The 11227-nt window shown below is 47.1% G+C and overlaps 1 protein-coding gene across 1 annotated transcript in view; it reads left to right on the top strand.

Moving 5' to 3' along the window:
• Positions 1-11227, top strand: part of Capn9 (calpain 9) — a 38438-nt gene that overhangs the window by 3835 nt on the left and 23376 nt on the right. Inside the window, exons 2-4 of the mRNA XM_021169331.2 lie at positions 4514-4583; positions 7226-7344; positions 10160-10293. Coding sequence (XP_021024990.1) covers positions 4514-4583; positions 7226-7344; positions 10160-10293 — 323 coding nt within the window. The remainder of the gene's footprint in view (positions 1-4513; positions 4584-7225; positions 7345-10159; positions 10294-11227) is intronic.

The following is an 11227-nucleotide window of genomic DNA, read 5'->3' as shown; positions in this document are numbered from 1 at the left end:
TCTGTGTTCATGTGGTCTGTGTACCTGTGTCTGTGTGTACACACATGTGCATGTATCCTGTGCATGTGAATTTCTTTGTGTGTACCTACATATAAAAATATGCTATAGACCTACACACTCACATCTCTGCTATATGTGGGAGCCTGGCCTAGGGACCTCTGGGTGTAGCAGAAGTCTTGGTGTGTAGATTCAGCAAGCCACCAGGACTCTGGGTGTTCCCGGATGCTGGCCCCCTCTGCTCCCCACTCTCAGCTTGCCCTGGCTCTTGTTCCTCTTCACAGTCTGTTCTCTCTCTCTCCACCCTGCTGAGGCCTTCCTGTTCCTCTAGGATTTGCTCATGACTTCAGGCCAGCCAGCAGAGTCCTCTGAGCTGCACTGTGGCCATGCTCTATCCAGTGGTTCTCAATCGGTGGGTCGGGACTCCCTCTGGGTGGGGTCAAACAACTCCTTCACGGGGGTTGCCTAAGACCATTGGGAAACACAGACATTTACATTACAGTTCATAACAGTAGCAAAATCACAGTTATAGGGTAGCAATGAAATAGTTGTATGGTTGGGGGAGGGGCACCACAGCATGAGGACACGCATTAAAGGGTTGTAGCTAGCATTAGGTCTATTTGGAACCCCAGGCTCATACCTACACTAACACTGAGGTGGTGGGAAACCCTGGCCTTGAACCAACACTAACCTGTTCCTTTAAAGCCTGGTGCTTTTGTCTCTCTCCCCAAGTGGAGAAGCCGCCAAGTCTCAGCCGTCAGCCTTAGAGGCTGTCTGTCATCTGTACCACTGATGCCTATCCACAGCTGACCAACATCAGGAAGCATTTATCTACAGGTCAGGTCCCCAAAACACAGCCCTCCATGGTGCCTGCCACACACCCCTGGCAATGGTGCCCAAAAATTGGGTCCCCCTGCCCTCCAGTCACCACATCCAGCCGTCTGGTCTCTTGCACACAGCCTCTCCTTGTGGACTCTTTCAGAACTGGATCTGTGTGTGTGGTCCCTGAAAATACTCATCTGTTTGCCAGTCAGGGAGCCAGTTCTCTGCATTCGGCCCTACAGACCATGGTGAACCCTGAGTTTCCTCTTGTCCTGCTAATGTGGAAGTGTAAGACCTGATGCAGGGCAGAGGGGTACAGAGAGGTCCGAGTTTCCTCGGCTTCTAGAAAGCCTGTGGCTGAGTACATAGCTCATACAGGGCCCATCTCAATAGCAAAGGCCAGGCTACTTTATGGGCTGTGGGCAGAGTCACCCTCCTTCTTGTCAAACACAGCTGTGTTTTGGGGAAAGGGAACACAAAGCCAATGTGACATCAGAGGGGGTGGCACTTAGATTCACCCTCAGGTGGCTCAGGGCAGGAACCACTGAGTGGAGGAGATGGGGTGGGGGTGGGGTGCAGGAGGAGAAAGAAGCCTAGTGTGGGGCAGGGTGGGAGGGACATAGCTGACTTCTGCTCAGGAGAGGACAGCAGATAAAGATGGCACTGTGCCTTACTGAATAGAGAGGACAACATAGCCACCCTGTTCTGCTGCCTCACTGTCAGCCCTGATCATGGTGGGTGGGGTCAGTTAATGATTAGACTCTGAGGCTTCTGGGGCTGAGGGAGGTACAAGAAGTTGTGCAGTGCTTGTGTGTGTGTGTGTGTGTGTGTGTGTGTGTGTGTGTAAAGGGTTTTTGGGGGATGGGAGGGGTGTCTCTGGGAGAAGCTAGCCTCCTGAGTTCTCCTTCTGCCAGGCCTGGGCTTCTGGCACAGTCAACAGCACAGGCTGTCCCTGAACCCTCCCGCTAAGGTCACATGAACACTTTAGAAACAAATAAAGATACACAGCCCTGACCTGGGAGGCTGCACTCCTCACCTCACCACCAACACTGCCACATCCTGGGGGTCTCATGGGAGGCTGCCAGCCTTCAGTTCAGCCCTGTCTAAGATGCCCTTGGCCTTATAGACTCCCCACTCCCATCATGCTCCTGGGATCAATGCCCAGAGAGGAAGCAGACGACTCAGGCTGTGAGGGGAATTTGCAGCGGAAGCTACCCCGTGTTAAGTTAGAGATTCCCAGGACTTTCTGTCCCTGCCCTGGCCATTCCTCTGTCCAGCTTTCCCAATTCTGCTTCCCCTCTGATGTCACCCTGATCCAGTTAGAGTCCCTCTGTCTGTCTGTCCTTCTAGGCCTCTGACTAGGCTCTTTCCGTTCCTTGACTTCCACGGGGATCCCCCCTGCACAGGCTTAGGTTTCTGTTCACTTTAGCTTCCCCTAGGCCCAAGATGAGGTTTCTGGTCCTGCATCTTACACAGTGCTCTCCAGCCCTGCCCTGACAGCTGACTGATGGTCTCTATCTCTCTCAGAGACCACGTGGACTTCCTCTCTCTCACTTGTGCTGGGCTAAAGTGCCAGGGACAGAGCCTGACACCCAGAAAGGCAGAAGAGAGCAGGAGTAGGAGAATCACAAGTTCGAGGCCAGGCTAGGCTGCATAGTGAGTGAGGCCCTGTCTCAAAAATCTTGAGAGAGGGAGAGGGAGAGAGGGAGAGGGAGAGGGAAAGGGGGAGGGAGAGAGAGAGAGAGAGAATGGAAGGAGGAAGAGGGAGAAAGAGAGAGGGGATTTGAGATTGGAAAAGGAAGAGAAAGGAATCATTAGCTGAGGCACACTGAATGTGGCAGCAGACTTATTCCAAGGTTAGCCCAAATCCTCCAGTGCCCACTGCCCAGAAACAGTGTTCCTAAATTGCAAGGGCTGGGTCTCACAGGGAGGGGTAGAACAAGCAGGATGGATAGGTGATGATGGATAGCAAGCCCCTGTGATGTGGCCCCGCCTGAGGGCAGCAGCCTCGGGTAGGTGGTGCCAGTGAGATAATCAGAGCTACCAGCAGGCTCCAACAGAAGGATCCCAAGTTCAAGGCTGGCCTGGGTTACTCGGGAGTGCAAGGCCGGCTGGACAACATAGTGAGACCTGTCTCAAAATGAGAAGTAAAATAAAACCGGGGTTGTCGACCAGTGGTGGGGTTCTTGCTTAGCATGTCTGAAACCTGGATTCCAACCTCAGCACAGGCGGACAGACAGGTAGACATGGTTGATCAGAGAAGCTCACACTGGAACTCTTTATTACCTCTACCAAGTCAGGGGTCCTTGGAACCTTGCTGCACTGGTGCGGAGTAGCAGGTGACTACTCGCCTGCTTCATGTCACGTGACCTCATTCTTACAGAGTTTAAAAGCCTTTCTTGTATACACATAGTGTTGAAAGTATTTAATCCCAACCTGAAGTTTCTACCCCGCCTTTGCTATTTAAGTTCCTGGGTGAAAGACACACACAACCTTTATATTTACAATAAACCTTAAACAACCCAAGAGCTGGGCAGATATCTACCCTCTATACTATTAGAGTCTACTTTCCTATCGATAACCCCAAGTTATTACTTGCTATGTTTCATCTGGGCTGCTCTTAGTGCCATTGGCCAGCCCTCAGGACCATGTTCTCTTGACTCCTAACCTATGGCGGCTTCTTCCTCCTCCTGCACTCTTCCTCCTCATGGCTCCTCTCTGACCACAAACCCTCTAACCCTAAACCCTACCTATGTCTCTTCTGCCCAACTATTGGCTGTTGGCATCTTTATTTACCAATCAAAATAACTTGGGGACAGGGTCATGTGGCCTCAGTGCAGACTCTCTTCTTGTTTCTTGGGCAGGCAGCTTTGGGGCCCAATATTAGCATTAGAATACAATCAGCATCAGGCCAACCCACTACATATACACATTTCAGAGAGGTGGTAGGGCATGCCCTTAATTCTGGCATGTGGGTGGCAGAGGTGGGAAGATCCTATGAGTTTGAGGCCAGCCAGATTCACATAGCAAGTTCCAGGACAGCTAAAGCTACCTAGTGAGACCCTGTCTCCCAAAACCCACATGTTTTACATAATTGCTTTTACTTTTTAAGTTTCTACATGGTTACAGTGATACACACAAATTATAGACTATTACATAAACTACCCAATAATGGGGTAATGTGTAATAAAGTGTACATAGTACATGTGGGTAAGATCCTGAGTGATGTGAAGATCTCTAGATGTGATAAGGATATAGAAGATCTACTGGGAAAAAGAGAGCAGCCGGGCAGGACATGTTGATCCTGCCTGAGGTGCCGGATCACATGCTCCTTACGTGGTGAAGCGCTTGAAGACCCAAAGCTGGCAGTTCTCATGGTAAAGGGCTGACTGGAACCTGCCTGTGCCTGACTTTATACTTGACTGACATCCCACTTTCTTATTAGCTATGGTGTGAGTTTCTATAGAGGAACGTAGTAGGGTCGGGCTCTCCCCTGGGCTGAGCTATGGACGGACTAAGCTGAGCCCAGGAAACTCAGAGCATAAACCCCTGGCAGCTCTTGCCTCCTCCTGGCCTGCTGCAGGAGAGATCAAGTGCATGAGACTCTGGCTCCCTGAGGGTGGGGCTGCCTGTCTCCCTTGGGCAGGGCTGTGGCTGCTTTGGGCCTTCCCTTAAGATGCTCTCAATCTTCCAGGAAATTGTGGAAAACCCAGAATTCATTCTTGGAGGGGCCACCAGGACCGACATTTGCCAAGGGGAGCTGGGTAAGTAGAGAGGAGAGGGGATGCCCATGGGTCATACCTGAATGCCCCCAGAGCCAGAGCCACACAGGCCCCTGAGGGTCAGGACACAGGGCTGGGTAGAACAAGGCTACCCTGGCCCTCTCCCTCCCTAGTATGCAGGTGCCTTCCCTGCATGGAGTAGAGAGGCTTCTCTACCCCGGGGCAATCCTCGTTTTCTGCTAACATTGTGTTTGGGCTCTGGGCCTATCTAGAAGTTCCCAGAGAGCTGAGCCTCCCCTAAAAGCAACACTAATTTAGAGGCTCCTGACCCTTTGGCTCCCCAATGGTGGCTCATGGTTTTATAGCTCAGTGACACCTACACTGTGAGCCTGTTCCCTGCCATGTCCTCTCTAAGATTACACACTTCTGCTCCTTTTTCCAGCCACCTTCCCAAAGTTGTATATGAGGGACCGAGGCAAGGGAAGCAAGCAGTGTGTCCAAGGTCACGAGTGACAGATCGACAGTCAGATTGCAAAACCTTGTTGGCCTCAGAGTCCATGCCTCCTGCCAGCACGCCCCAGGAGTTTCCATGCTCACATGTTCTCCTACAGGAACCCTGGTGGACCTCACAGCAGCATCAGGAATTAGAGTAAAACTAGGCAAAGTTTGGGGCTGGAGAGATGCTCAGCTGTTAAGAGCACTGACTATTCTTCCAGAGGACCTAAGTTCACTTCCCAGCAACCACATGGTGGCTCACAACCATCTATAATGGAATCCAATGCCCTCTTGTGTGTCTGAAGACAGCAACAGTGTCCTCATATAAATAATATGAACAAATTTTAATTAAAAAAAAAAACCTGGGCAAATCTTACTCTTACTGACTCTGCAAAAGACAAATGCGTTGTGGGATGTGCTAAAGAAGGAAGTATATTGTGTAGACTGAGCTACCCAGAGCCCAGGCTAATCACTGTGACTAGAACAGATCATCTGGAATCTCAATGAGAACCTGAGCTGTCTTCACATAGAATCCCAAAGCCAGCTTCCAAAACTGCTGACAGTTAACTAGATTGAGAAGGAAAGGAAAGGAAAGGAAAGGAAAGGAAAGGAAAAGGAAAAGGAAAAGGAAAAGGAAAAGGAAAAGGAAAAGGAAAAGGAAAAGGAAAAGGAAAAGGAAAAGGAAAAGGAAAAGGAAAAGGAAAAGAAGGGAGGGAGGAAGAGAGAAAAGAAGACATGCAGATGATATATTGAAGACAGAATAGTCAATAGATAGATAATATATAGATGATAGAAGACAGGTAAATTGAAGACAAAATATAGAGAGAGAGATTATAAAAGACAGATCATGTATAATAAATAGATAATTAGATGATAAATGATGATTGATGGTAAATAATAGATATATGATTGATAATACAGATAGATAATAAAAAGATAGATCAATAGATAGACCATAAAAAGTCAGTGGATCATCCTAAATGAACAGATATGATATATGGTTTACAAGTGGTAGATAGTACAATTGACACATAAGTGGTATGTGGATGGCCGATGGATGGATAAAAGAATGTGGATGGGTGGATGATGCATGGGTAGATTAGTGATGACTGTCTTAGTTAGGGTTTCTATTCCTGCACAAAAAACATCATGACCAAGAAGCAAGTTGGGGAGGAAAGGGTTTATTCAGCTTACACTTCCATACTGCTGTTCATCACTAAAGGAAGTCAGGACTGGAACTCAAGCAGGTCAGGAAGCAGGAGCTGATGCAGAGGCCATGGAGGGATATTCCTTACTGGCTTGCTTCCCCTGGCTTTCTCAACTTGTTTTCTTATAGAACCCAAGACTACCAGCCCAAGGATGACACCACCCACAATGGGCTGGGCCCTCCCACCCTTGATCACTAATTGAGAAAATGCCTTACAGCTGGATCTCATGAAGGCACTCCCTCAAGGGAGGCTCCTTTCTCTGTGCTAACTCCAGCCTGTGTCAAGTTGACACAAAAAAACAGCCAGTACAGATGGATAGGCAGATGAATGAGTGATAGATGGGCAGATATTGTACAAAGATACACGGATGGATGGGTGATAGATGAATGATGGATGGGTGGGTGATGGGCAGATAGAGAGTCTGTTACTAGTCCAAGGCCACTCTAAGCTACAGGCAGCTAAGGTCCAGGCCAGCTGGTCTATTGAATGAGACCCTGTCATAAAAATCCAGGGGAAAGAATGAAGGGAGGGAGGGAGGAAGGGAAGAAGGAAGCAGGAAGGAAGAAGGAAAAGAAGAAGGAGAGTAAAGCAAAGGGGTTTCCTTGGGGCAGCTGCTGCTCATAGCTGAAACAAGCCTGGTCTAGAGAGGCAGTCGCCCAGAATTGCAACAGGCACCACTGGGTTGTTTCCAAGACCCTCTTTCTACCCACTGCCACAGAACTACTATGACACATCACATATTCCTGGTCCTCTGAGACCTTATGAAGATGAGAGGCAGTGGATCCCTGTGTCTGAAACCAGTCAGCCAATATTGCCACAATACCCAGGAGGCAGCCATATAGAGAGCAGGCAGAAGAGCAGGCTGAATAGGCAGAGGGGACAGAGGTATTTACTATCACTCTATCACAGAGAGGTCTCTGGTATTGCTTTTTCTTGACTTCTGGGAATCAGTGTGATACTTATGTGACCTTCGCTCTGCAGGAGACTGCTGGCTCCTGGCGGCCATTGCCTCCCTAACCCTCAATCAGAAAGCACTGGCCAGGGTGGTTCCCCAGGACCAAGGATTTGGTTCTGGCTATGCTGGGATATTTCATTTCCAGGTAAGGGAAACCTGAGTCCTTGTGTTTGTTTGCGGTGGGAAGTGGCCCAGGAGATACTGTGTACAGCATTGTGCTGTTAACAATCCTGAAAGCCACATGACAGGGTATATGAGCCATGGTGCCACACCATGTGGGTATCTTCCTGGAGTACTTCCAGAGGCAGCAAGCAATAGGAGAGGAAAGCATATGGTATCCTCAGGGAACCATGGCTGCTTCCCTGGGGAGCCAGAGCTCTTCTCATAAGTGGAATAGCTCCCTTACTGAGGAAGTGCAGGATGGAGCAATCAAACATAGAACTGAGAAACACGCCATAGAAAACCAGCCATGAGCTTGTATGACTGAGCTGCACAGTGACACTTGTCCCTGCTGTGATCTTGCTTCCTTTGCCTATCTCTCTCCACCTACATAAATACACACTTAGTACACAGATGAGCACAATGTCAAATACATGTTCATATGTGATATACACATACCTATACTCATAAACACACATGTATTCTCATGCCTATGCAAGTGCACACATGCTTCTATGCATGTACACAATGCACATTCTTACATTATCACACCTATGGACTCACACACAGCACATTCACATAAATGTGCTAGGCCACATATATGCACACACATATAAGCATATGTATGTCTATGTGTATGTGTATGCATATGCATATGTGTATGTATAGTATATGTATATTTGTATGTATATGTGTGTATGTATATATAGTATGTGTATGTGTGTGTCTAGTATGTGTATGTGTGTATATGTATACATAGTATGTGTATGTGTAGTATGTGTATAGTATATGTATAGTATGTGTGTATGTGTGTATATAGCATGTGTAATATATTTATAGTATATGTATGTGTCTATGAATATATGAGTATGTATAGTATGTCTATGTGTGTATGTATACAGTATGTATAGTATATGTACCGTATATGTATGTATGTGTGTAGTATATATGTGTGTAATACATGTAGATGTATATACTATGTGTATGTGTGTATAGTATGTATATGTGTAGTATATGTATAGTATATGTATATTTAGGTATATATGTATAATATGTGTATATGTGTAGTATATGTATTAGTATATGTAGGTGTAGGTATATGTGTGTAGTATGTGTATATGTGTAGTATATATAGTATATGTAGGTATATGTATATAGTATTTGTAAATGTGTAGTATATATATTATATGTATATGTAGGTGTATTGTATAGTATAGTATGTGTATATGTTTAGTATATATATATATATGTGAGTGTATGTGTATAGTATATGTATATGTGTATAGTATGTGTATATTGTAGTGTATATATAGCATATGTAGGTGTATGTGTATAGTATTTGCATGTGTGCATAGTATGTGTATGTATAGTATATGTATGTGTACGTATGTATATGTGTGTACTATGTGTAGTATATGTACAGAGCATGAATGTGTGTATGTATATGAGTATATATAGTATGCGTAGTGTATGTATAGTATATATGTGTGTATGTGTATTATATGTATAGTATATATATGTGTGTGTACTCACCACATATTCGCATACACACATTCTGTCCACACACACACATTCACAGATGAACTCTCCTACTGTTCTAGTGTCCTTCTTTCTGTCTCTGTGATAAAACACTTGGATGGAAAGTAGCTTAGGGAAGGAAAGGGTTTATTTGGCTGACAGTTTCATAAGGTGGTCCTTAATTCATAAGGAACTCATATTTCTTATGAATAATTCATAATTCATCACTGAGGGGAAGTTGAGGAAGGAACTCAAGCAGAAACCATGGAAGACTGCTTACTGTTTGCTTACTGGTTCACACTAGCTTTCTTATATAGTCCAGGACTCTGCTGAAGCTGGTGCCATCCACAGCAAACAGAGCTCTCCCCCATCAACCACAGTCGAGACAATCCCTCAGACATGGCCACAGGCCACCTGGTCTGAGCAATTTCTCTATGAAGCTGCCCTTACATGACTCCAAGCTTTGTCAGGCTGACAGCTGATGCTAACTAACTAGGACACCCACATGATACATGTTTAAGTGTACACACTCACATGTGCATGTACATACATGTGCATGCACATGAACACATACCTCATGCATGTACATGAACACATACCTCATGCATGTACATGAACATACATATTCAGGTTCATTAACTACATGCATATATATAGGTGCTCACGCCCCCCCCCCGCACATGTTCACACATGCAAACACCCAAACAGACTCTCGGGTGCATTACCCATATGCCCCTCACCTCTATGATCATAACACACAGGAAAACCAAATCCAAACACATGCGCGTTGGGGCTCCACCTATGTGGGCTGGAAAATGTGGGCTAGTGAAAGGCCAAAGCTGGGTGGAGGTGTGAATGGAGACCGGGCTGGGTATGATCAAAGCTAAGCCCATATCTACCCTCCACACCTGCCAACCTAACCTGGTGTCTTGTGGAGAAAATGCATTAGCTCAGAGCACAGGGGTGTCTACTGTGACTTTTCCTTTACCCACCTACATGGTGACACACTCCTGAAACTGATTTCCATGCTGGGTGAAGGCCCAGTATATGACTGAGTGCACAAAGCCCAGGTGACCCTGCCGTGACACCTGGGTTACCCTGTTGAGACGCCCAGATGGCCTTGTTGTGACATCCATGCAGCCCTGATGTGGCACCAGATGAGATTTTCCTTGGAGCACAAGGGCAGTTTGCTCAGGGAAAAGAACCATGGAGTAAGCATTTGCTGCTGGGCCCACACCTCAGTGTGACTCACCCTTGTCACCATGTCTTGCCCTGGCCACTAGTTCTGGCAGCACAGTGAGTGGCTGGACGTGGTGATTGATGACCGCCTGCCCACCTTCAAGGACCGCCTGGTCTTCCTCCACTCTGCTGATCACAATGAGTTCTGGAGCGCACTGCTGGAGAAAGCCTATGCCAAGTGAGTGGGGGTGGGGCGGGGCGGGGTCCCTCCTCCTGCTCCTAGAAGCCTGGACTCATCCCCTCACGGGGATGTTTGGTGGAGAGACTGGGATGCAATCGGTAGGGAAGAATGGTTGCTACCTGTCGGGGACTTGGACCACTAGGACATTCTCATGAGATGGCCTAGACATTTCCAGCTTCAAACATGGTGGCCATGTTTCCTGTCTCCCCAAGAAACTGATCGGACCTTCACAATGCTGGCAGGAAAGATGCTAGGAGGAAGGTGGGCCCTTGGCTATGCCCACATGGCACAAGGGTCCTTCAGGTCTCATACCGGGATTTGCCACAGCTTAGGTGCGTGGCTTTAAGCCACATGAATAGAAAGACATCAGCTGGCCCCAAGTGCTCATTTCCTTCCTTTTAAAAATGTTATGAGCCGGGCGTGGTGGCACACGCCTTTAATCCCAGCACTCGAGAGGCAGGCGGATTTCTGAGTTCGAGGCCAGCCTGGTCTACAAAGTAAGTTCCAGGATAGCCAGGACTATACAGAGAAACTCTGTCTCAAAAACAACAACAACAACAACAAAATGTTATGAAACATTCATGACATAAAATTTACCACTGTAACATTTTGAGGGCATAGTTTTATAATGGCATTAACAACACACTTATCTGGCATGTGACCAACCACAGCACCCACCCTCAGAAGTGGCTGCCTTGCAAAACTAAAACCTAGTCCCTGATAGACACTGGTGTCCCATCCCTCTCTTTCCAGCTCCCTCTTGGCACCATCCACTTCCTGTCTCTGTGGTTGAACCAGTTCAGGAGCTTCACATAAGAAGAGTTAGCACGGGCTGGTGAGATGGCTCAGTGGGTAAGAGCACCCAACTGCTCTTCTAAAGGTCCTGAGTTCAAATCCCAGCAACCACATGGTGGCTCACAACCATCTGTAA

This window comes from Mus caroli, unplaced genomic scaffold (genome assembly GCF_978045245.1).
Source record: "Mus caroli unplaced genomic scaffold, Mus_caroli_1 scaffold_10, whole genome shotgun sequence".
Classification (NCBI taxonomy): Eukaryota; Metazoa; Chordata; class Mammalia; order Rodentia; family Muridae; genus Mus; species Mus caroli.
This window is presented reverse-complemented; position numbering and strand designations above follow the sequence as displayed.